The sequence below is a fragment of the Oncorhynchus clarkii genome, chromosome 12 (genome assembly GCF_045791955.1).
Source record: "Oncorhynchus clarkii lewisi isolate Uvic-CL-2024 chromosome 12, UVic_Ocla_1.0, whole genome shotgun sequence".
Lineage (NCBI taxonomy): Eukaryota > Metazoa > Chordata > Actinopteri > Salmoniformes > Salmonidae > Oncorhynchus > Oncorhynchus clarkii.
The window spans coordinates 74,454,650-74,480,526 of record NC_092158.1 but is presented as its reverse complement, the minus strand read 5'-3'; the positions used below and the strand labels follow the sequence as shown (position 1 = coordinate 74,480,526).

General features: G+C 44.1%; 2 protein-coding genes across 7 annotated transcripts in view; one reads left to right on the top strand and one right to left on the bottom strand.

Annotated features, from left to right (window-relative positions):
• Positions 1 to 607: 607 nt before the first annotated feature.
• The window catches only part of LOC139421272 (dedicator of cytokinesis protein 7-like), a 43,558-nt gene continuing 18,288 nt past the window's right edge, over positions 608 to 25,877 (top strand). For 2 of the 6 annotated variants that reach the window (XM_071172001.1, XM_071171996.1), the window contains exons 1-24: positions 608 to 741; positions 3,454 to 3,538; positions 4,438 to 4,613; positions 4,980 to 5,048; positions 5,203 to 5,542; positions 10,077 to 10,162; positions 10,365 to 10,431; positions 10,643 to 10,792; positions 13,915 to 13,995; positions 14,252 to 14,408; positions 14,656 to 14,786; positions 15,786 to 15,879; positions 16,024 to 16,186; positions 20,066 to 20,183; positions 21,180 to 21,250; positions 21,354 to 21,492; positions 21,711 to 21,812; positions 21,898 to 21,984; positions 22,123 to 22,354; positions 22,605 to 22,769; positions 22,909 to 23,084; positions 24,719 to 24,805; positions 25,337 to 25,432; positions 25,686 to 25,826. In XM_071172001.1, the coding sequence (XP_071028102.1) occupies positions 692 to 741; positions 3,454 to 3,538; positions 4,438 to 4,613; positions 4,980 to 5,048; positions 5,203 to 5,542; positions 10,077 to 10,162; positions 10,365 to 10,431; positions 10,643 to 10,792; positions 13,915 to 13,995; positions 14,252 to 14,408; positions 14,656 to 14,786; positions 15,786 to 15,879; positions 16,024 to 16,186; positions 20,066 to 20,183; positions 21,180 to 21,250; positions 21,354 to 21,492; positions 21,711 to 21,812; positions 21,898 to 21,984; positions 22,123 to 22,354; positions 22,605 to 22,769; positions 22,909 to 23,084; positions 24,719 to 24,805; positions 25,337 to 25,432; positions 25,686 to 25,826 (3,063 nt within the window). In that variant the 5' untranslated portion in view covers positions 608 to 691. Of the gene's footprint in view, positions 742 to 3,453; positions 3,539 to 4,437; positions 4,614 to 4,979; positions 5,049 to 5,202; positions 5,543 to 10,076; positions 10,163 to 10,364; positions 10,432 to 10,642; positions 10,793 to 13,914; positions 14,002 to 14,251; positions 14,409 to 14,655; positions 14,787 to 15,785; positions 15,880 to 16,023; positions 16,187 to 20,065; positions 20,184 to 21,179; positions 21,251 to 21,353; positions 21,493 to 21,710; positions 21,813 to 21,897; positions 21,985 to 22,122; positions 22,355 to 22,604; positions 22,770 to 22,908; positions 23,085 to 24,008; positions 24,111 to 24,718; positions 24,806 to 25,336; positions 25,433 to 25,685; positions 25,827 to 25,877 lie in introns of all 6 variants that reach the window. The other 4 variants (XM_071172000.1, XM_071171995.1, XM_071171997.1 and 1 more) reach the window with 3 other exon arrangements.
• On the bottom strand, positions 16,542 to 18,595 carry LOC139422227 (uncharacterized). Its single transcript, XM_071173396.1, has 4 exons — positions 18,056 to 18,595; positions 17,218 to 17,367; positions 16,998 to 17,108; positions 16,542 to 16,887 (listed from the first exon to the last, which is right to left on the bottom strand). Exons 1-4 carry the CDS (start codon positions 18,359 to 18,361, stop codon positions 16,846 to 16,848), a joined length of 609 nt encoding a protein of 202 aa, XP_071029497.1. The 5' UTR covers positions 18,362 to 18,595; the 3' UTR covers positions 16,542 to 16,845.

Below are 25,877 nucleotides of genomic sequence, written 5' to 3'. Positions count from 1 at the left end.
CCGGCTAGCCTAGTACTTCACAACCCAATATTTTCTCTTGATAGCATTGCTTGATAGCCTACCATCCTCTTCAACCTCCTTGAGCTAAAAAATATTGACATTGTTCAGGTGCCTGCTGTGTTGCACCTGCCTACTTGCATCACTGCAGATTTCCCAATTCCCCAATGGGTGCATAGTAACAAAAAAATGGCCTACTGCAGATCCATATCCGTATTATAGGCCTGTAATATATGCAGTGTGATTTATGAATGTATGCATTAATTGTAGTGTTTTGCTTTTATTTTGACAGGTAGCTAGGACAACAAAACTGTCAACAGAAGACACACCTACGGGCTTTGACGTTGTGTTTTTCACTTGGTATACATGTTGAACTAAAGTAGGTCTCGCTGTTCAGCAAACGTCCTCAGTTTTCACACTAATGAAACCCCAACTGTTGAGGATATGGGCCATTCGCGGGCGTGTGACAGCGTTACTGAAACCGGTCAGGTGAGAATTTTGAATGCACTGCGGACGATCCCATACAACACAACCTTGTATTTCTGCTCCCAACCACTAGGAGGAACACTGGGATAGGCACTGTGGCGTGGTGATACAAGGAAGCGAACTCCAGCAGGACAACAAACGTATCGAAGTGCAGGAGTGTGTGAGAGAGAGAGAATAGTTCGAAGACTACACTAAATGGGGACGCGAAATGGCATCTTCAACCAACGAGAGGAGGGCATTTGCTCACAAAATTAATCGGTGAGACTCATAATTTGTATGTACTCTGTAGGACAGCTAGTTCGCGTGACATGACGGACAGACCGAGTAGTGCAGGATTTAAGGGCATCACTGATCGTAAACCGCGCAGACTGAATAGGAACTGAGACAGACGGAGGCCAGTCTATTGTTCAGCATATGGACTTCTAATTAAATGTGAATTTATCATTCACCCTGCCATTGTTTAGAAAACTAAAAAGAATTTTCATACCTTGCGATTGTTTCTTTGTTGCACACACAGTTAACGTTATTAACTAGATCTGGTAGGTGCCATCAAACATGTTGGCTACTAGTTACCTAAATTACTTTATATTACATTATCTTGAGGAGACACAGGTAAAATGGATATAAAACTATAATTGGTAGTTATCTAGTCATACCAGCCGTTGAATTCGCTTTCCCGTCGACCTGTGGGATAACAAGGCGTGGGTTGGGTTACTCTAATATTGTTGCACTGCAAATGAACTCAGCTTGATCCTCTGTGCTGTCACTCCTAGTTCAAGTCATACTGTGTAGAACTCTTCCTGTGGGTAGGTCTGTAGATGGAACTGAAAAGTTTAGTTCTTGTGGAGTTCTGCTACACAATGAAATCAGAAGTAGGCAAGACGGAGTTCCCCTTTTCCTGTGGGAAAGTGAAGTAGCCAAGGACAGTATCTTTATTACTATCCACAGAGTTAGATCAGACCTATAGCCGAAATATCACCTTGCATGACATGATGCATTTTCCTGTTCCACCATTGTTGAGTTCATACTTGTGTTCATCAAAGCCTTGATCAGGGAACGGCATGCTAAGCCATTGATTGCATGGTTGGTGGGTATAGGCAATACATGGTAGTACATGCTAATAGCAAGGTGTCGTTCCACCCCGTCACACACAAACACACACTTTCAGAAAAAAAGCACTAGCCTAGCTGTTCACCTTGCAGCCTTCATAGAATCTTCTGAGAACCTCCTTCATATTATGGGTGCGTGGCCCTTGGAGGCTCCTGAGAGCAGACTGGATATTTTATTAGAGACATGCAGGTGAATATGTCACATCAAAACCAACAGGGAGGAAATCTCAATGACATCTTGGAATGTCAGCAGTCCAGTACGAAACAGTTAACAACACCTCAACAGGCCCATACCTTGTATCTCCTATTAGGACTTTCCGACTGGCGCATACCAGACTTATTATACTCACTATGGTATGTACCCATATTTCTCACTCTCACATTATCATATTGAGTTAGCCTAGCTAATGGTGAATGGTGCTGTTCCCTCTGAATGTTGACTGGCAGCCTACTAGTTCAAATTGTAGCAACTAACCTACTACTAGGATATAGCCTAACTTAGTTTTAACCGAGTAGAGTGCTGAATTCAACAGCTTAGGCCTAATCATTGCTACAGTTTCTCCTCTCTCCCCAACTCTGTTATCGTCCAGTCCTTTCTCTCTCCCTCTCCTCAGTGGGAGCCAGTCCATTGTATTGGTTCAGGATGCAGGAAAGGGTGTGACAGGGTGTTCCGTCTATTACCCTTGGAGGCGATAGCTTTTCCTTTATCCTGTTTAAAGTGGGGATTGGAAAAGGTAGCACATTTTAACGGCAGAACAACACTATCACAAACATTGTTGTGACTGACACCTCTGTCGAAAGATTGTTGTAGAGTTCCTGCTTAAAAGGGTTGTGTGATTTGGGGTATCAGAGTTATTTCTGAGAGATGCGGGGGGGGGGGGGGTGTAGTATGTCATGGGGGGAAATTACATTTGAGGGTCTCCTTTTGAAGCAGAGAGCAGTAGCATTTAACATGTGGAATGAAGACATAGTTTGACCACAGTGACCGTGACCAGGGAGTTCCGGAAGCGTTATGTGTGTGTGTGGGAGAGTCTGAGAGAATGAGATGGCCAGTCCGTTATAAGGTTGTGAAAGAGCAGCTGCATGCTGTGTCTCTGAGAGGATTGGGGGCCTAGTTTGACTTTGTCCCCCTCTCTAAGCCTCCCATTTGCTATTGGTCCATAAAGGCCCAGGCCAGGGGCAGTGAGAGCGTTATGGCTCTCTGCCTGATTTCTGTGCTAGGCCCACCGCTCCTCTCTTCTCCCACAGATCCGGCTTGACTCCCATTCACAACAGCTGCTGGCATTCAGCACGGCTTCTAGTACCAGCTGCTGGGGACTGGGTCGTGGGGAGAGAATGGATAGCATACATGGCTGCTCACATCTGATAAGAAGTCAAAACTGGAAAGCTATTATGACATCTAAGGCAGGCACATAATTATGTATAAAACACTTCTAGCATTACGTCTGGGAGTAGCCTACATATTCATAATGGTTTCAAGCAGCAATAAGCAAAATGTAATAGGTTTAACTCTGGGTTATCAGCAGCAAGGGTTTTGTTTGGCTTATGTTAATTGGCTTATTTGCATGTGCATGATAATGGTGAGGCAATTCGATTTTTGGCACCTCACTGGAGAGATTTTACCTGAGTATCTAGATTATGGAGCATATTTGCATACGAATCTAACGCGTGCAAGTTTGGACATCAAACTAGTTGTACTCAAGTTAACTGTCTTTATCCACTGACAGAATGATGGCTATTCTGGTATTTATTATGTCTAGACTTGTTTCTGTTTGGCTTCCTGAAGATACAGCTGTGAATGAAAAACAGTTTTTCCCCTGTTTGAGCGTAACTGAACCCGTTTCCTGTCTGTCTCTGTCAGGACGGTGGCTGCAGAGGTCAGGAAGCAGGTATCCAGAGAGTATGGCTCCCCTCAGCTGTCCAAAAAACGAGGAGCACACCAACCTGTAAGTAGCAGTGTGTTTTCTGTTTTTAGGTATATCACCTTGTCTTAGGTCAAACATGAGGATGGACTTTCTACGGATGAGTTGAATTTACTGCTTTGGAAACAAACAACTTTTAAGGAGGTCATCCACCACTTAAGATGTCATCTATTTGTGAATAAAAAGGCTAGCTCCGCAGTGCTCTCACTGAAGTGGAGCCAGTGTCTATGTATATGACTTGCCTAGTTAAATAAAGGTTACATAAAAAGGTGTGTCAAAAGTAGGAGACGTAGGAGACGTAGGTGAAGTAGGCGAAGTAGGAGACGTAGGCGAAGAAGGTGAAGTAGGAGACGTAGGCGAAGTAGGAGACGTAGGCGGAGACGTAGGAGACGTAGGCGGAGACGTAGGCGAAGTAGGAGACGTAGGCGGAGACGTAGGCGAAGTAGGAGACGTAGGCGGAGACGTAGGCGACGTAGGAGGAGACGTAGGCGAGGTAGGAGGCGACGTAGGAGGAGACGTAGGCGAGGTAGGAGGAGACGGAGGCGAGGTAGGAGGAGACGTAGGTTTAATCACTCATATTATCCACCTCTCTTCTTTGCTCACCATCTCGGTGTGGCCTGTAGCTTGTGGTCCTGGTGAAATGTTCAGGTGTATGAATATAATGCTTCTCCGGGGCTGCGTTCAGGACATAAAAACTGTTACATTGAACAGAAACGGTGCTCTACTGAATGACCAGTTGAGGTTCAAAATGCACCGCCGCCCTTTTTGAATATGTCACTCACACACCCACCGAACGGAGCAAACCTATCTCGGTCTGTTCAAGGAAACGTGTCGTTCAGTACAAACTGTTCCGCAAACGTTCAAGCAAACTGAATGCACCTCAGGTATTGATTGTTGTGTGTTATTGATTGATTGGTGGTCAGGTGCCGCTGACAGAGGTGGTGGAGCCTGTGGACTATGAGGAGTATGTGAGTAGCCACGCCCCTGGGGCGGAGCCTGGCCCCCTCAGACAGCTGATGGAGTTCCCCCCAGATGACCTGGAGCTCCTCCTGCAGGACAGAGAGTGCACTACACTGGAGCCCCCTCTGCCCGAGGAGGAGTGAGTCACACTAACACACATACTATGTACATTATGTACAGTACACACACCAGTGTTTCCCCTAGCATTATGCCCCCTTGCTTAGCTCTGTTTCCACCTGCCTAAAAGAGTTTGGCTTCAATGGGTTTCAAATGGTCATTTTGGAGACAGGGGCCTGGATGTTGTGTTGAATTCCTTTGTGCCCCGCCTAGAAAATAATCTAGAGGGTAAGACTGACACACACATGCTCACACACATAACTAGGACTTCTTGACACATTTTACACAGCATTGTCATTCTACTGGACTGGCAGAACACCCTGTACCTTTCCTATGCCATTGTAATATTTATGTCCTACTATATAATTAATGTGTTTTTTACCCACAGCACCTTTGACCCAAGAGTGAGAGATGCCTTGGCTGTCTACACAGATGACTGGTTGATCATTCAGAGGAAGTGAGTGTCCCTCTATCATGTGTCCCATATGCCTCCCTCTTTTCCATTCCTTTATCCACATTGATTTACAATTGATTTGGTTGCAATGGTGCCCATGATGTGCATTATCTCTGTGATTTAAAGATGAGGATAATGTATTTTGTCTTGTCTGTAGGTATCAGCGTTACAGTACAACCCACACCCCCCACAACTCTGAGCGCCAGAGGGAGAGGCAGCGAGGGCTGGTTAAGCAGACCTTTGAACTGGACGAGGCTGCGGCCACTGACCGCCAGGATGACCAGGACGATGCTAAGCGGCGGTCAGTCTCTCTGGATGACACGCCCCGGGGTAGCTGGGCCTCCAGTATTTTTGACCTGAAGAACTCGTCTCCGGACGCCCTGCTGCCCTCGGTGCTAGAGCGCACAGCTGCAGAGGACATGGACCGCCGCAACGCTGAGGCCCGCCTGCAGGGGCGCCACACTGACCTGCTGGGGCTCTTCCCTCCTCCCGACGAGGTCTGTCCCAAATAATAATATTATCATCCATACACTATTCACTTCTGTTCGGCTCAGTTGTTGCTCAGCATGTGTTGCTAAAGTGCTAGCCGACTTTGTGTAGAATGATATAGCTATAACATAGAAAGCTACGGAAACTATATCAAAACGTAATTATATATATATATATATATATATATGTGTATGTATATATGTTTCAAAGTTAATTACATGTAGATTCCACCATAGACATTGAACCACATCAATGAAGTGGATGTACAGTACCATGGCCTTCTCCTCAGCCATGTGACCATCTGTTTGTGTATCTTGCCTCTAGGGCTGGGCGATATGGCCAAAATATAATATTAAGGTATTTGAAAAATATATAATTTTTTTAGGGTATTTGACGTTATTTTATGTTTTTGATTAATTAAAGTTCTACATTTGCTTTGAGTAGTGCGTGACCCTAGGGTGGCAACACATACAGTTCATTTGGAAAGTATTCAAACCCCTTCACTTTTTCCACATTTTGTTACATTACAGCCTTCTAAAATGTATTAAATTAAATAAAAAAATGTTCCTCATCAGTTTACACACAATAACCCATAATGACAAAGAGAAAACATTGTTTTTGAAATTTTTGTAAGTGTATTAATACATAAGTATTAAGACCCTTTGCTATAAGACTAGAAATGTCGCTCAGGTGCATCCTGTTTCCATTCATCATCCTTGAGATGTTTCTAGAACTTGATTGGGGTCCCCATTTTGAAAATTAAATTGATTTGACATGATTTGGAAAGGCACACACCTGTCTATATAAGGTCCCACAGTTGACAGTGCCAAGCAATGAGGTCGAAAGAAATGTCGGTAGAGCTCCGAGACAGGATTGTGTCACAGTGGCCTCCATTATTCTTAAATGGAAGAAGTTTGGAATCACCAAGACCTTTCCTAGAGCTGATCGCCCGGCCAAACTGAGAAATCGGGGGAGAAGGGCCTTGGTCAGGGAGGTGACCAAGAACCTGATGGTCCTTCTGACAGAGCTCCAGAGTTCCTCTGTGGAGATCACAGAAACATCCAGAAGGACAACCATCTCTGCATCACTCCACCAATCAGGCCTTTATGGTAGGGTGGCCAGACAAAAGCCACTCCTCAGTAAAAGGCACATGATAGCCTGCTTAGAGTTTGCTAAAAGCCACCTAAAGACTCTCAGACCATGAGAAACAAGATTCTCTGGTCTGATGAAACCAAGATTTTACTCTTTGGCCTGAATGCCAAGCGTCACATCTGGAGGAAACCTGGCCCCATCCCTAAGGTGAAGCATGGTGGTGGCAGCATCATACTGTGGGAATGTTTTTCAGCGGCAGGGACTGGGAGACTAGTCAGGAAAGTGGGAAAGATGAACAGAGCAAAGTACAGGATCCTTGATGAAAATCTGCTCAGGACCTCAGACTGGGGTGAAGGTTCACCTTCCAACAGGACAATGACCCTAAGCACACAGCCAAGCCAATTCAGGAGTGGCTTCGAGACAAGTCTCTGAATGTCCTTGAGTGGCCCAGCCAGAGCCTGGACTTGAACCCGATCGAACATCTCTGGAGAGACGTGAAAATACTGTGCAGTGACACTCCCTATCAAACCTGACAGAGCTTGAGAGGATCTGGAGAGACAAATGGGAGACACTCCCCAAAAACAAGTATGCCAAGCTTGTTGTGTCATACCCAATAACACCCAGGCTGTAATCGCTGCCAAAGTTGCTTCTACATAGTACTGAGTAAAGGATCGGAATACTTATGTAAATGTGATATTTCATTTTTTTAAATAAATGTTTAAAAAAAATCAGATTTTGCTTTGTCATTATGGGGTATAGATTAATGAGGAATTTAATCAATTTTAGAATAAGGCTGTAATGTAACAAAATGTGGAAAAAGTCTAGGGGTTTGGATACTTTCCTGAATGCACTGTACATTCTAAGTGATTTCAATGGGTCTTTCTCCATTCTGATTGTTTTATACTGTTCTATTCAACTTCAACCAATTATTTCCATACATTTCTGCACTCGTTTGAGAATTTCCACACTACCACGTAGGGCTGCATGATATGGGCAAACAATCTAGGCCTTCATTTTTACAATTGCACTTGTGTGAACTTAAAAAAAAAAAAGACATGTATTTTAATTTTTAACTTTTTTTAACTAAGCAAGTCGGTTAAGAACAAATTCTTATTTACGATGACGGCCAAACTCGGACGACACTGGGCCAATTGTGTGCCACCCTATGGGACTCCCAATTACGGCCGGATGTGATACAGCCTGGATTCGAACCAGGGACTGTAGTGAAGCCTCTTGCACTGAGATGCGGTCGCTGCGCCACTCGGGAACTGTTGGAGTCATGGAAATAGAATGATTATTCTAATTCTGTAGTTCGAATATGATAGTGGCACTTTGAATACAAAGTGTTGTTTGACATGGCAATGAATGGAAATGCAAGGGAGGAGTTATTGTGACGGAGTAGGAACCAAATTGTTTGGTAAGTGTTTCCTAGGGGACCCTATAATCTTTAGCTACTTTGAATGTTTTAATTTAGCTACTTCATGTAGTTAACATTCATGCTTCGCTTTTTCCTCTTTGATTTAGAAGATACTGTTGCACAGACAACATGCTGATTGAGGTATACACCATCCCTGGTATTATCAGGCTGTATAGCTAGTTATGTTTGTTCTGACTCAGTACAGTTATTAGCCGGTTAACTAGTGATTAGCGTTAGCGACTAACGTAATTTAGGCCCAACTTGCTAAGAAAAGACAAACGAGATGTTTGCAGATGTAAGAAACACAAACTAATAGTGTAATTCTGGAACACTAGTTCATTTATATTAAGAAGCAAATAGAAAACCACATCGCTGTCATCAACATTGTCATTACGAGCATTTTGCTACGCCCGCAATAACATCTGCTAAATTCCGTGCCATTCTGTATACTTCTGGCCCTTCTTTGGACACTGTGTTAACTATACCATACAACTCTCCTTCCGTGGCATCCAACTGCTCTTAAATGCAAGTAAAACTAAATGCATGCTCTTCAACCGATCGCTGCCCACACCTGCCTGCCCGTCCAGCATCACTACTCTGGACGGTTCTGACTTAGAATATGTGGACAACTACAAATACCTAGGTGTCTGGTTAGACTGTAAACTCTCCTTCCAGACTCACATTAAGCATCTCCAATCCAAAATTAAATCTAGAATTGGCTTCCTATTTTGCAACAAAGCATCGTTCACTCATGCTGCCAAACATACCCTCGTAAAACTGACTATCCTACCGATCCTCGACTTCGGCGATGTCATTTACAAAATAGCCTCCAACACTCTACTCAACAAATTGGATGCAGTCTATCACAGTGCCATTTGTTTTGTCACCAAAGCCCCATATACTACCCACCACTGCGACCTGTACTCTCTCGTTGGCTGGCCCTCGCTTCATACTCATCGCCAAACCCACTGGCTCCAGGTCATCTACAAGTCTTTGCTAGGTAAAGCCCCACCTTATCTCAGGTCACCATAGCAGCACCCACATGTAGCACGCTCTCCAGCAGGTACATTTCACTGGTCACCCCCAAAGCCAATTCCTCCTTTGGCTGCCATTCCAGTTCTCTGCTGCCAATGACTGGAACGAACTGCAAAAATCACTGAAGCTGGAGACTCATATCTCCCTCACTAGCTTTAAGCACCAGCTGTCAGAGCAGCTCACAGATCACTGCACCTCTACATAGCCCATCCAACTACCTCCTCCCCATACTGTTATTTATTTATTTTGCTCCTTTGCACCCCAGTATCTCTACTTGCACATTCATCTTCTGCACATCTATCACTCCAGTGTTCAATTGCTATATTGTAATTACTTTGCCACTATGGCCTATTTATTGCCTTACCTCCCTAAACTTACCTAATTTTCACACACTGTATATAGACTTGTTCTACTGTATTATTGACTGTATGTTTGTTTTACTCCATGTGTAACTCGGTGTTGTTGTATGTGTCGCACTGGTTTTCTTTATCTTGGCCAGGTCGCAGTTGTAAACTACCTGGTTATATGAAGGTGAAGTAAAACAATATGTGTATGTGCTCAAAACATTTTTTTCCATGTGCTGCATTGACCATGCAGACGGAACATAAGTGTCTTGTGGTCGAAGAACAACATGCGCTCCATGAGTGACGGGGAGGGGCTAGGTCTGTGTGGAACGCGGCATGGAGAGAGAACTCGAGTAGCGGAGTAAACTATAAAAGTGGCCGTTACACACGGCGTATCACATTTAACAAACAAAACATTCAAATACCGTTATAGAAGGTAAAGTAAACGCCCAAACCGGTCCGTGCATCAATACCGGTAAACCGTTTACCGCCCAGCCCTACTTGCCTCTGTCTCCTTCTCACGCTCTCTCCCTCCTTCGTTATGTCTGTGTACACACTACTGTGGTGTCTGTGTCAACGTTGCCATGGCGTCTGGCTGTGTAAATGTTGCCGTCGTGTTTATGTTCTCACGGCTATGTGTGTGTTGTCTGACAGGATGAGGCTGTGGAGAGATGTTCTGTCCCAGAGGTCCCCAAAGAACACTGTGGTCAGAGGATCATGGTCAAGTGTCTGTCCCTCAAGTGAGTGACCATCTGTCTGTCCTTATCGTTCCTAAAAAGATCTTTGTCGGTCACTCTTTCACTTATACCCTTTCCACACTAATGTAAAGTGCTGAGTCACAGTTCAGGTCAGCACAATAGTAAATACATTTTGGCATTTTATTAATTGATCAATCATATTTCCTTCTCATCCAAACACATGTGCTTTTTGTACCCCCTACAGATTTGAAATAGAAATTGAGCCAATATTTGGGACTCTCGCTCTCTATGATGTCAAGGAAAAGAAAAAGGTACCCATGAGTTTTCTAGAAATGTTTAGACTGTGTACATATACAGCATGTTTATTTTTGAATGATCATATTATGCTTATGTCATGCTGAGCTCAAGCTTTGACTGATTGCATTATTCTAGCTCTTACTATGCCTCAAAGTTCTTGTGCTTTAAATCTCAGAGTCAAAATGGAATTAATATCCCTTGACATTCATCTCCTCCCTCTCCCAGATCTCAGAGGACTTCCACTTTGACCTGAACTCCGATCAGATGAAGGGCTTGCTGCGCCTCCACACGCCCCACACAGCCATCTCCACCCTGGCCCGCTCAGCCATCTTCTCCATCACGTACCCCTCTGCAGACATCTTCCTGGTCATCAAGGTACTGGACATAGGGCCACTAGGGGGGGCACATACATAGAGTCCAGAGAAGGCTCTATGTCACATTACAAACTACTGACTCTCTGCAGGACTGTGTCTTGGTCTGGTCACATGTTCAGGAGAAAACCCCTAGTCCATATGAACTGTTAAAGATAAAATATTTTTTATCTTCTATCCACCTACCACAATGTTTTTTTAGGTGTGATCTGAATTACACAGCAAATTCTCCGCTGTTAAATAAACACTGAGTGTTCAATTTAACTCTGTTAACACTTTTCGGTGTGAAAATAACACTTTGCTTAGTGTAAAGCCTTATTTGCATATTTCCCTGTGTGCCTTATCTTTCGTGTGAGTTGTAGAGTTACCACCCATGACTGTATTTGTTAGTGATCAAGACATGGCTGTTGCATTCATTCATTTTCAGTCCTGTAGCCTTCACTAAGTGAGATCCCAAGCGAATATGTTATCATTAAAATTACATTCTTTAAGACAACACAATCCATATTTTCTAAGCCTTATTTTGAGGGCCTACTTTACCCTATTACAGTGGCCTGCAACTCATGATTTACAGGCCACATCAGGTGTGCAAGTCAAATATTTTTGGGGTACGATAAATATTTTGTTTTTACAAAACATACAAATGACAGCACACAAACCTCAACGGCACCGTATCTTTGAACGCGACCCAGTCGTTTGTTATAAATGTTCTATTGCCATACTGGCTGGCAACGTTCTTATCCCTTGTTTGCTTGCTAGCCAACTGTGGCTAACTTGCAGTCATGTCATCAAGGAGTAGCCAGAATAACAGCAAAGTAGCTGCATTTGTTTAAGCTGTTTTCTAGTGGCCATTTATTTAGATGCATCCATAACAATGAGCTGATGAGGCGTGATTTCGCCTGGCATAGAACATGTGCTCACTCGTCAGGACACTGTTGTTCAGAGGAGCTAGCCAACAACACAGCTATAGTAGCACAATCACTTCAAACTGAAGTTGGAAAGACTGCAAATTAGCTGTCCTTCCATTTGACCTTTTTTCAATTGATTTTTTTGTTGTAAATATCCATAAAAATGATGCCAGCTGATTCATGATTTTGACTTGCATAGAAACGCTGCCTGTCTGTCTGTCTCGTCCCTACTCGCTCATTACTATGGGACAGCAGGAGATTGAATTTGAATATTAAAACAATGTTGCAAATGTCGGAGACACAGACAGCAAGGTTTATACCAATCTCTGCTGTTGAAATCTAAATGTCAGTCTAAAAGAAAAATGAGATAATGTCTAGATGATTTTCATATTGGAGGTCAAGTTTATAAATTGCCTGGCTGGGCTGATGAGACAGTGGATTGCGCAGTCAGATAGAACAGAGTATAAAGGTATTTCAATGTCATAGATTTAGCCGGAGGCAATTTGTGGAATAGACACCAGCTGGAATGCGGTTTTAACCAATCAGCATTCAGGATTAGGCCTACCCGTTGTAAAATTAAGACATTTCTCTGCCGTTATACTGTAAAATTAGTGAATTTTATCTCTTGTATAAGACATTCTATACTTTATACTGGATTAAGCATTTTCATGAACTGTATTTAGTTATGTTCTAACATTACCTCCGTCTTGTGCCAATATCAGTTATATTTTAGATAGGCTCTCTTTAAGGTTTCTATATCTTACCTATCATATTAATATCAGTTTCTGACTCAAATAGGGCAAAACAAACAAGTGTAGTGTAGCGAATCATTGTACCATCTAAACCGCTGTGAAATGTATTGTATTTTCAGCTGTTTGAAGCTGGTGTACAAAACCGAAAGTACAAAAGAAGCAAAAACGAAACTTAAGAACGGTCAGCATAGAAATAACGTACATAGAACAGATCTACCGCTTCTTAGAGTTGCTTTCAATGAGAATGACATATCTGCGTGAATTAGGTCAGGTTGCCCAAAAATCTATGTATTGCTGCTTTTTAATGTTCTCAGTTTTATCCTTTGAAAATAGACATGTAAAAAGATTCTGGGGATAAGCATGCGCATCTTCAATATGTACCCATTGTTCCTCTGTAGTGCATTTAACTCTATGTCGCAATAAGAAGACTTGTGTGGTGAGTTGACGCAATTCCAAGGCTGGAAGGTTTAAACCCCCCTCAGACTTAGGAAGATGTAAAACTTTCCTTTTTATTCTGTGAGTTTTATTTGCAAATTCAAATTATGCTGGCTCGCAAAGTGGTGTAATTTCCATTGGAATCCAGCTAGAGTGGAGATATCCAAAATGTTGGAATATTTTCACCCACAACCTGCATTCAGAATGACTGCCATGGTCAGGAGGACTAAGATGTGAGACGACCTAAACCATCTAAACTGGAACAATCATTTCAGTAACGGGTGCAATAAGTCCAACTAACAGATTGGATTAGTTTAGAAAAATGTATGTTATCTTTGTGTAGCATAAGAATAATTAATCAATCAATTGAAAAAAATAATAACCCAAAAATCTACCTGCAATAGAACACTGGCTATTAACACCAACACTGGCTATTAACACCAACACTGGCTATTAACACCAACACTGGCTATTAACACCAACACTGGCTATTAACACCAACACTGGCTATTAACACCAACACTGGCTATTAACACCAACACTGGCTATTAACACCAACACGGGCTATTAACACCAACACTGGCTATTAACACCAACACTGGCTATTAACACCAACACTGGGGTTCTTGTGAAACACAGGACAATCAATACAAGGTAACACTGGCCAATTTGCTGTGTAAACTGTATTTGAGCAGACCATCCCAGACAAATCAGTGGAATATCCTTCAGCCTACAGGAAGATTCATGCCAAGTGACTTTGCAATACCTTATCATGGCTGCATTATATCACTTATTTACTTTAGATAAAGTTCTGTAAGCTTTGCCACATAGGTGACAGTGAAGTGCAACGACCTATTTGTCTTTACCTAGTGAATGTGACATGAGTTATTCTGAAGATGCATCCAATATTTGCAGTTCATATATTGCTTTAGAAATGTGTGTGCATGCACCATGTGTGCACCAAGTGCAAATAATGGTCAGGTCAGCAATGTACACCGTTACACACGTGTGTGTGTGTGTGTGTGTTTCAGCTGGAGAAAGTCCTTCAGCAGGGAGACATAGGGGAATCCTGTGAACCCTACATGGTCATGAAAGAGTCGGACTCATCAAAGGTAACAGTAAGTTCATAGTATCTATCTTCTATTGGTCTTTTCTTTGCCTGTGTACATGCCTGTATGGGGTCATGCACATGGGACTCTGTCCAGCTGGGTAGCCATCAGCATTTCTCAATTCGGCTTAGTCAGACAACTGCAATATTTGCAATTCCCTATTCTGTAGATCAATGTCCAACAAACTCTAAAACGTTACTACAGTATCACCTTGCAGATGCCTTTTCTCAAGGCCTTTCTCAAGTCTCTCTCTGTTTAGCACAAGGAGAAGCTGGAGAAGCTGCGTCAGCAGGCGGAGACGTCGTGTAGCAGGCTGGGGAGGTACAGGATGCCCTTCGCCTGGACGGCCATCCACCTGGTCAACATCGTCAGCAGTGTGGGGGGGCTGGAGCGCTCCGACCCCGACTCTGACTCTGGTACTTATGACCTCTGACCTCTACCAAATACCCCCTGGTTTAATCACAGTTAGGATGTCAAGCACACAGACACACACACAGATTCTCTCTTCTTCATATGCACATGGAAATACACGTTGGAATTCCTTACATCAGTCACACTCAGACACTTCTTGTTGAATTGTGGATGTAACAAACGTGTCATTTCATAATGAGCATGTAATAATTGTTATTGAATGTCTAAACGGATGACTTGTCTTTTTGTCAGAGCGGAAAGGCCATGGAACATGGAACGAGAGAAAGAAGAAAGGGTTTGAGCGGATGAGTGTGGGAGAGGACATGTGTAACTTTGCCACCTTCCGTCCAGCCACTCTCACAGTCACCAACTTCTTCAAACAGGTCAGTCAGAATGTTGTGTGTTTGTGCTACCCAGGTGTACAGTGCCTATCATAAGTATTCACACCTCCTGGATTTCTTTGCTTTACAAAGTGGCTTTACTTCAGGAGTACAAATGTGCTTAACAAATCACATAATAAGTAGCATGGACTCACTGTGTGCAGTAATAGGGGTTGTCATGATTTTTGACTGACTACCCCATCTCTGTACCCCACACATACAATGATATGTAAGGTCCCTTAGTCACGTAGTGAATTTCAAGCACAGATTCAACCACAAAGACCAAGGAGCATTTCCAATACCTCGCAAAGAAAGATGGGTAAAAAAAACAACTAAACCAGACACTGAATATCCCTTTGAGCATGGTGAAGTTGTTAATTACACTTTGGATGGTGTATCAATACACCCAGTTACTACAAAGATACAGGCATCCTTCCTAACTGAGTTGCTGGAGAGGAAGGAAACCACTCAGGGTTTGCACCATGATGCCAATTGTGATTTTAAAGCAGAGTTTAATGGCTTGCTTGCCAAAATGTTGTACTATCCCTTTAAATCTCCTAGAAAATGTATGGCAAGATGTGAAAAAAGTGCTGTCACAAAGATCAACATTCAGTTTGACAGAGCTTGAAGAAATTGGAAAAGAATCATGTGCAAATATTGCACAATCCAGATGGGCAAAGCTCTTGTGAGTCTTCATGGGTAAGTCTCATATCTGTAATGGCTGCCAAAGGTGTTTTGAATGTATTGACTCAGAAAGGTGAATACTGATTTGAATCAACATATTTTTCATAATTTATATTTTATACGATTTTATCTTCCACTTTGACATTGCAGAGTATTTCTGTAGATCTCTGACATAATAAAATATAAATAAAAGATCCCACTTTGTAACAAGAAAAATATGAAGAAATCCAAGGGGTATGAATACTTGTTATAGGCACTGTAACCTGTCTGTGTGGTTTGTGTCTGTGTGCCAATATACTATGATCTTTGTATCTGTAGGAGGGGGACAGGCTGAGTGATGAAGACCTCTACAAGTTTCTGGCAGACATGCGCAGACCGTCCTCTGTCCTACGCAGACTGAGACCTGTCACAGGTACCTACTACAGTACCTCCTCAGCACACACATATATGTTTATATATAGTCACCTGCACAAATTCTATAGGCTGAATAGAGAATATATTTTAGGTTTACTAGTGCAACCTTGTTTTTCTCTCTTCTTGCTCCTTCTGTCCCTAGCCCAGCTGAAGATAGACATCTCTCCTGCCCCAGACTCTCCTCACTACTGCCTGTCTCCTGAGCTGCTCCATGTCAAGCCCTACCCTGACCTGAGGGTGCGCCCCACCAAGGAGGTGCTGGAGTTCCCTGCCCGCTATGTCTACACCCCTCACACCACCTATAGGTCAGTCTACACCGCTTAAATCACCTACAGGTCAGTCTACACCCCTCACACAACCTACAGGTCAGTCTACACCGCTAACACCACCTACAGGTCAGTCTACACCCCTCACACCACCTACAGGTCAGTCTACACCCCTCACACCACCTACAGGTCAGTCTACACCCCTCACACCACCTACAGGTCAGTCTATACCCCCCACACCACCTACAGGTCAGTCTATACCCCCCACACCACCTACAGGTCAGTCTACACTGCTTATATCACCTACAGGTCAGTCTACACCCCTCACACCACCTGCAGATCAGTAGACTCTTATACACTGTCATAGATCACACATACCACAGCTCAGAAATTATATTTTCAGATTTTTATTTGCACACAAAATATACAAAATGACAGCAGTAAGAATGAATTAGAATTAAAATAAAGAACATGAACATATAAAAAAGGGCATGTGTTAAACACAATTAAAAGTATTCAGAAGTATAATACAGTAGTATAAATATATCATGTCATTGTAATTCAGTTTATTGGGTGGGAGTATTTGTTCTGTGTGAATTATGCTTGTATGAGTAGACAGGGTACTTAAGCACCAGGGTAAAGTCATGGAGTGTAGTTTCAGTAGCTACAGTAGCTGGTGTTGAGATTCAGTGGAACCATCAGGTGATGTGACTAAGGACTGGCTGTCTCCTTGCTTCACTCTGAAATAAAAAGCAAAGCAAACTTAGTCAAACACGGCGCCCATCACTACATCAATCATGGGCAGATTCTATTTAGAATTTTTCAAACTATGTTCAGCTATTATACCCACCAGTTTCTGTAGTTTGGTCAACTGTTGGTTCTGACTCTCAATGCTCTGTTTTTGGAACTGTGTCCATGTTAGCAGGCCCTCCAGAACACTGGAGTGTTTTAACGCCCTATCCTGAAAACACACACGCACATCTGAATTTATGAATGGAATCAAACATATTGAGTGTGTTGGCATTGGATTTTTTGGCATAATCTGTGTGTGATTGAGAAGTTTGCCTTACCTTTAATTCCTGTATGCCGTTGGGGGGGTAGTTCTGAAGGTATGTCTCCAGGTTGATCACCTTGGTCCTAAGCTCTCCCTCTTCCTGCTCCACCCGGGCAACCTTGCCTTTGGCCTCCTCAGCCTTTGACTGCATCCCAGCCATCTGGCCCTTGGAAAAGAGCATCTGGCTTTAAATCCTCTCCCTCCGACTGATCTTAGACCAGCTGCTCAAACTGCCTTGGCCTCAATATACACTGGCTGGCCAATGTCATTCTCACACTCCCTCTGTTCTCAGAACATTAGGATCTATATTGAGTAAACAAAACAAATATGTACATGGCTCTGTGTTTATGTTGAATAGCTAGCCAGATAGTTGAGTGCTCAGGTTCATGGCAGTTATTGGCCCATTCAGCCAAATAGTCAATGGTGTCTGTTCAGCTGCTCTCCAATGTCTGTTCAGCTGTTCTCTCTCCCTGTTGGAGCCCAGAGGAATAGAGCTTATCTGACTGACTGGGATTTCAGATTGTTGGCAAAGCAGGGTTATCTCTGTCTGACCTGTCGCTCTGTGGAGTGAAATCCACAAATGTATCATAATTTTAGATGCTTAACCCTCTCAAAACGCATCTACCAATTGATGACACTGTCGGAGTTAGTTTGAGGTGTCTGACTGGGTATGTTTTCTCCAGTAAATAGATACATCTACTGTACACCTGACAGAGTAGCTAAGGTGCAAGATCCAAATTCTACTGAATAAAAAGCCTCTGCCCACTTAGATCTATGTACATTTCAGTAATTGAATTGGCAGGTTTCCGTTCACAGTAGACCTTCGTCAGAGCAGGACGAGTATGTTTCCTCACCTGTACCTGTCCTAGCACCTGTCTCATCTGTCTGTCCTTCTCTGCGGCCTGGCCTGCCTCCTGGCCCAGACTCTCCAGCCTCTCCTCATGTCTCCTCAGCGACCTCTCGATCCGAGCGAACTTGGCATCGGTGCTCTCGTAGACGTGGTGCAGGGTCTCGCTGAACTGCAGCACGCCGTACATCAGCACGTTCATGTCATCAATGGGGGCAGCCTGGTTGTTCTTCTGGGCCTTCCGGACGGGGCTGGCTGGGATCCCTGTTAAACACATGGCCATACACAGCAGGCAGAGTAGTGTGGCTCTCATCCTGACCTGAGGACAGAGGCTATATAGAGAGATTATTTATTTATCTCTTCAGAGAGACTATCGACTTGAAATCTCGTGAGAATCGCCCAGTGCCCCTTCCTATGCCTGTTTGTCTTCAAGCTTTGTTAAGGATGTTGTTACTCCTCAGTTGTCGTTAAAACGTTTCCCTGGGTTCATTTTCTCAGCTGTATGTATAAGTGCCTCAGGTCTGTAGTATCTTTTTAGTCTCACATCGGATATCAGTAATGATCCGGCTCTTTTATATTGGGTGTTCAAAATGACTGTGAAACATTAGCTCAGTCGTGGTCCAATCAGAGATCAGCTCTGTGGCCTTAGTCGGGCTGACCTTGGCATTCATCCCAACCTCTGGAGTAACTCTGTCAGGCTTCCAGGTGTCAAATACACATGACCTACATTATCATCAACTGAGTCTCTGTTTGTCCTGGTAGATATGGACCAGGGCCTGGTTGCATAAAACATCTGAAGTTTAACTTTAAGTCGGATTCACAAAACATTTTAAGGTGAATTTCTCTCTTAAATTAAGTGAAAAAGTTAATGGTGCCCATGAGGTCCCTCAAGTGCTTCATTCAGTATGGATATCAATGTAAACAGCATTTGTGAAGGTGAATGTTTTCCTCTGCTCTGGTTGCAAAAGGAAAACATCAACCAGCTAGCTAGCTACTTAGCTAAACAATGGAAGGTGCACAATCAATGGCTACAAAGCCAGCTGGCTAGTTAGCTACCTACTCTGTAAGTTAGCCTGATGTTTTAGAAAGTAATAGAAACAAGTTGAGAAAAAGGTAACTAAAATAAATGTGTTTTATTTGTTTCTCCTGTCTTGAATGTATGTATAAGTTATATTTTGCAATCTCCCTAAATAAATGCTCTTTGACAAGACCTTCAGTCAGTAAATCAGGTCGTCTCCATGGTAACCAGAATTTTTCTTCCACACATGCCTTCAAACTACCTTAAAACCCCTTAAGTACCCTTAAGTATGCCCTTACCTATGGGAAACGTTTGAGGGGCTCTGCAACGCCGTTCAGCAATTATCTTAGCTTAAGGGAACATTATTCCTTAAGGTAAATCCTTAAGAGAAACACTTAAGATGTTTTATGCAACCGGGCACAGTATTATATTGGGCTGACCATCAGACCATGGCAATATGTCCCACTGCTCTGTGTTGTTTGTGAGTGTGTGGATACTAGATAGATTAGCAATGTTCTTGATAAACAAATTATATTTAGGATTGGAATATACTGGTATGCTCGGATGTTCTTTCACATGTTTGACTTGGACAGGAGTTGAAGGTCACTCACACCCTGCTAGGTCTCACATGGTTTCTCTTTCCCAATCCTTCTCACTTTTTATAGGCGTATTTGTTAAGATTTATCTTTAATTTGTTATAAATCTGCGGCGATTACCTAATACTACCCTCTCATTTTTGCTAGATATTCTGTTTTTGTTCCAGAAATGTGGTAAGCTGTCACATGCCAGATATAATTGATTTGACCATGCATGCTCCCTGTGGTCCGTGCGTTAGTTAGGAGGGAGGATATGTTGGCAGACAGCCGCAGCGTGTAGGTTAGTTGAGCTGAATCTAGAGTGCAATGACTCCTCTATACCTTCCGGGTTGTATTATGGAATTCAAATTCACTGACATTTCTTTCTCCTCCCTCATCTTGTCCTCCTCCTCTCCACTTCCAGGAACCTGCTCTATATCTACCCCCAGAGCCTGAACTTCAGCAGTCGGCAGGGCTCAGTCAGGAACATTGCTGTCAAGGTGCAGTTCATGGCAGGAGAGGATCCCAGTCTGGCCATGCCGGTGAGTGATTGGCCTGCTTCACCAGTCCACCAATCGCTAAACAGGAAACCTCTTCAGATTTGTAACACCGTGCTCTCAGGACAATGGCGTCCCCCTCACAAAGAAAAAGCCTGATGCTGTGAAATATGATGTGCCCCACGAGTAGGTCACTCTACAAGAATGTCCAGTGTGTTTAACTGAGTTGGGGGTAGGTAACCCTAGTTCCTGGTTTTTGGAAACAGCCAACATTTTTTGATGGTTAAAACAAACTGAAGGAGGGATTTTACTACATAATTAACTTCCTGTCTGAAAGCTGTGGTGTTGTTCAGTCTCAGTGCAGTGGATTCTTAATCCGATTGGAGCCTTTAGGACACACCCTAATCTAATCTGGGACCCTGGCAACAATGTCCTAATCCATTGAAGGAGCCCTGTGGAGACTTCTAAACAACTATTGGACATATTCCCAGTCCATAAGATGTAAAAAATAAAACAAATAAAAAACTGTCAAATTCAATTAATGATGTTTAGAAACCATCTAATTATAAATTACCTAATTTTAAAGACTTCCAACTGTAATGCTAAAGAACCGTAGGTTACATCTAATTTAGTATGACATGTTATTTACATAGCAGTTCTGAGAAGGATTCTGGTAAATTCCTTTATGGACATACAGAGTTACAAAACATTAGGCCATGACAGACTGACCAGGTGAAAGCTATGATCCCTTATTGATGTCAATTGTGAAATTCACAGTGTAGATGAAGGGGAGGAGACAGGTTAAAGAAGGATATTTAGGCCTTGAGACATGGATTGTGTATATGTGCCAGTCAGAGGTAGGTAGTAGGTGCCAGGCACCGGTTTGAGTGTGTTAAGAACTGCAACGCTGCTGTTTTTTTTTTTTACACTCCACAGTTTCCCTTGTGTATCAAGAATGCTCTGAGGGCAAAAGGTGGTACGGGGGGATGTTTTGTACATGGGCATAGATCCAATAAACACTGTCTCCTCTCATCATAATAGGTGATCTTTGGGAAATCCAGCTGTGCTGAGTTCTTCACAGAGACTTATTCACCCGTCATCTACCATGACAAGTAAGAGCCCGTTCCCTTCCACACCTTTCCTGTTACACTCATCCTCTCATCCTGTCTCTCCTCCCCTTCCCTCTCTCACCTATCTCTCTCTCTCTCCCCTCAGGTCTCCAGAGTTCTATGAGGAGGTGAAGATGAAGATTCCAGCCAACCTGACAGACAACCACCACCTCCTGTTCACCTTCTACCACATCAGCTGTCAGCCCAAACAGAACACGCCCCTGGAGACCCCCGTGGGATACACCGTGAGTACGCTTCTCTAGGACCCGGAGGTTTTTCCACTTACCTGACCAGGGAAAACTATGGACCCAAGTTAGGGTGCCTCCCTACCCATTGCATACCTCAGTTACAAGCTACTAATATTTAGGCCTTTGAAACACTAGAAGTGTTGTCAGTGTTTGGCTGTGCTGTGTCTTTTATTTATGTGTGATGTAATAATGTGCATTAAATTGTCTGTCCACAGTGGATTCCTCTGATGCAACATGGCCGCCTACGGACCGGTTCCTTCAGTCTGCCGGTCTCTGTGGAGAAACCACCACCCAGCTACTCCGTCCTCACCCCTGACGTAAGTGTGTGAGCACATACATGCTTTTGTATGCTTGGTCTGTGTGTGGCTGAGTTTTGATGTAGGTAATGTGTGTGTATTGCAGGTGCAGCTTCCAGGCATGAAGTGGGTGGATAATCACAAGCAGGTGTTCAATGTGGAGGTGACAGCTGCCTCCTCAGTTCACACTCGGGTAACTCTCTTTCTCTCGCTCGCTCGCTCGCTCTTTCTCTCTCACTTCTCTCTTTACCTCACTTTCTCTAATCCTCTAGTCAATGGGATTGTAAATTAAATGAATCCCCCGTCCCCCCAATGTGACTTTGTCTCTTAGGACCCCCACCTGGATAAGTTCTTCACCCTGTGTTATGTCCTGGAAGAGTACTCGTTCCCGTTCCGTCTGAAGGACTGTATCATCAGTGAGGCCAACGTGGAGGGTGAGCTGAAGGCCAGCATGACCGGCCTGCGGGGGGCACTACTCGACACCTGCGTCCGCTTCCTCCACCAGCTGCTCTCCAAACTCATCCTGCTCATCGTCCACCCGCCCGTCATCGCAGGACAGATCGGTGAGTGGCTTGGCCGACTTTACAGAGGGCGGCCATCTTAGATTGACTCATCCCTCATGCCCTTTCATGATCCTCATCTCTCCCGCAGAAACACTCCTGGTCAAATATTCTAGGATCTAGGATACATTTCCAAATAATTTACGTCTATGCTCGATTGAACTTGCCTTGTACAATGGAATAAATGGAACAGTCCTAAAAGTGCAAACCCAGGTGTGATCTCTGCCTCTTTTTCTCCATTCCCATCTCTCAGTGAACCTGGGCCGTGCGGCGTTCGAGGCCATGTCCCTGCTGGTCAACCAGATCCATAAGAACCTGGAGGGGAACCAGGACCAGCATGGCAGGAACAACCTGCTGGCCTCCTACATCCACTACTGCTTCCACCTGCCCACTGCCGAGCCTGCCATGCCCCCTACTGGTGAGGAATGGAACATCAGGCACTGAAGATTCACTATATCTCCACACCAGCCTTGTGGTTGGAGAATTCTCACTCAACTATTATATTGAGCATAAGTGTGTCTTTTGGTATCAGTGCCCTCCTCTTCTCCCTGACCCAGGGGGTGCCACCACGGCCTACGAGCTGCCCATCCAGTACGCCACATTGTCCAGGGCAACGGCCCGCCCCAGCACCCTGCACCTGGCCCGCTCCAAGAGCATCAGTAACTCCAACCCTGACCTGGCCAGCACCCCCACGTCACCTGACGAGGAGGTGCAGAGGATCATCGCCAGCAAGGTCAGTTCTACCTCCAGTACAAATCAAATGGTATTGAATTGAGTTCTCTCGTTGGCTCCTTTCCGGTAATACAGGTATCTTAGACATGGCCTCTTTCCTGTCTAGGTACTGTAAATACAACCTGTTCTGTTCCCTATCCTGTCTATCTACTGTAAATACAACCTGTTCTCTGTCCTGTCTAGGTACTGTAAATACAACCTGTTCTGTTCTCTGTCCTGTCTAGGTACTGTAAATGCAACCTGTTCTGTCCCCTGTCTTGTCTAGGTATTCTAAATACAACCTGTCCTGTCTAGGCACTGTAAATACAACCTGTTCTTTCCTGTCTAGGTACTGTAAATACAACCTGCTCTGTCCTGTCTAGCCATTGTAAATACAACCTGTTCTGTTTCTCCTCTAGTTGGGGAAGTAAAGGCACTATGTGACGAACTCCTGAATATGTTATCTGTGTGCTTATGATAGTGTTGCTGCCTCTTCCAGTCTAAACATAGACACTTTCTCAAATTGGGGTTAAATGGCATTCTGGCTGTTTAAATGTACGCTGAATGTCTGTCCGATGTGTTTCCTGTGAATAAACATACAATCAGACTCCCCTCGTCCTCCTGTAGTGACCCTCCAGTGTCGTATCTTGATGTGCATGCTTGTGATTCCTGCCTGTCTGTGCCAATGGTTGGTTGATTCCACCGCTGTTGTCAATTATGCAATCTTGTGGTGTGCCTGTCTGTCACTCTGTGTTCTATCCCTCGCTATTCCTCCTCTCTCTCTCTCTCTCTCTCTCTCTCTCTCTCTCCCTTCCTTCCTTCCTTCTCCTCCCTCTAATTTGACCCTTGTCTCCACCCCTCCCTAACCTTCCTTCGCTCCCTCTCTCCCCCATGCCCTGTGGCTGCCTGTGTGTCGGTGTGGTGGCTGATGTGATATGATGTTCAGGGGATAGACCGCTCCCACTCCTGGGTAAACTCTGCTTATGCCCCCGGGGGCTCCAGAGCTGTGCTACGCCGGAACCCCAACTTCACCTGTGAGCTCAAGCAGGTGCCAACAACCCTCCTTCCCTACCTTCAACTACCTACCTACCCCTCCACCATGGGTGCCGGTTCATTCAGTAACGAGAATTGTTCAGAACGTTGCAGAGAGAAGTATATCGACTAGAGCGGACGTGATTCCCTATTCTACCCGAGCCAATGACGTCTGTTCTACCCGATACATTTCTATCTGAACATTCTGTCATGTCTTGTCCTCCAGAACCAACCCCATGTTCACCCCGTACCCAACAACACCCTCCTCGCTGCCCTTCCCTCCTCCACTCCTATGTGGCTGCTGCGCTGTGCATTTGTCTACGGCCCGTTTTGTCAGCTGTCTGTCATTGGTCTGTTCCTTTTCCCCTCCTTGGCTAAGCTCGACTCAGCCTCGTTATTCACAATGATGCTTTTCACTAGGATCACATTTCCTCCTATCAACCGCATGGAACATCTGAACGTCTCTGGCACTAACGTCAGTTCTATCCAAGCAGTCAGTTGAGTCCAGGAAGTCCTCTAGCCATCCATCACATTTCTTGTATTTTTCAGTCATCTTTTTCCACCTTGCTCACTCCTGCTCTTTGTCTTCATCACTGTGTTTCCATCGCTCCACTACTCTGTCAGGCAAGTGATCGTGGCAGCAATCGCATGTCTGCCTTTGTAGACAGCGCCACCTTCTGTTCAGCTCCAACAAGACAGATTGCCAAGAAGGTACCGTTGTCATACATTGTCTAAAACACGATATTAACACCCTTGTCCATCCTCATCCATTCTATGTTTGTCAGTATGTGTAACACACACACATATGCTTATCAGTTCATACTGTAAGTGTGTGTGTGTGAGAGATAAGTAATTGTTTAATGCATTAGCTTTTGAATCTTGACACAGTCATCAAAGCCATGTATGACTGAAGTTCGTTATCTGGGATCACCCAGAATAAGCCTACATTATAAGACCTGTCTAGAGTCTCATGTTCCTCTAATGCTACCTACAGGATTCATCACATTAGTGTTCTACAATAATCCTGTTGTTAGTGCAGTAGTAGCTTTTCTCACTGTGTGTTTGTTAGCAGACAGGCTAACCTACCTTTTTATGAGAGATTGTATGGTACTAGTGTTAACTCAGTATTTTTACCTGGGTATTTTAGCTAGCTTTTCCTGCGTTAGCCTCCGTGTCGCTAACCGTGGTGTACTGCACTCTGCCTGGGTGTTTCTCTCTGACCCTGTTCACTTCCTGGTGTAGCTGCTCCATGAGGAGCTGGCACTACAGTGGGTGGTGAGCACCAGCACAGTGAGGGAGGCAGCACTGCAACAGGCCTGGTTCTTCTTCCAGCTCATGGTGCGTATCTGAACGATGAGGATGATGATGACGGTTGCGTCTGTATGGCATCTTTCATGAGATCTTGATCTTACTCACCTCCTCATCACACAGGCCGTTAATGGATTTCCCAAAATCAAGAGACAGTTGGTCAAATTTCTCATTTAGGGAAAAGTGTGAAGGAATATGATGTTTTACATAGCCAGTGTTCATTTGAAGAATTAGATACAATCCGTGATCCCTCTTTTTCTCCCTCCCTCTCCTCCTCTCCCAGACGAAGAGTATGTCCCACCACCTGTTCCTGTCCTCCCGGATAGACCTTCCCAGACGCCAGCGCTTCCCAGACCGCTTTGTGGATGACATCGCTGCTCTAGTGGGGGCTATCAGTGCTGATGTAGCAGGGCGATACCACAAGGTACAGTGGCCACAACCCAAGGGCCATTAGAACGGAATTGCAGAACATAGG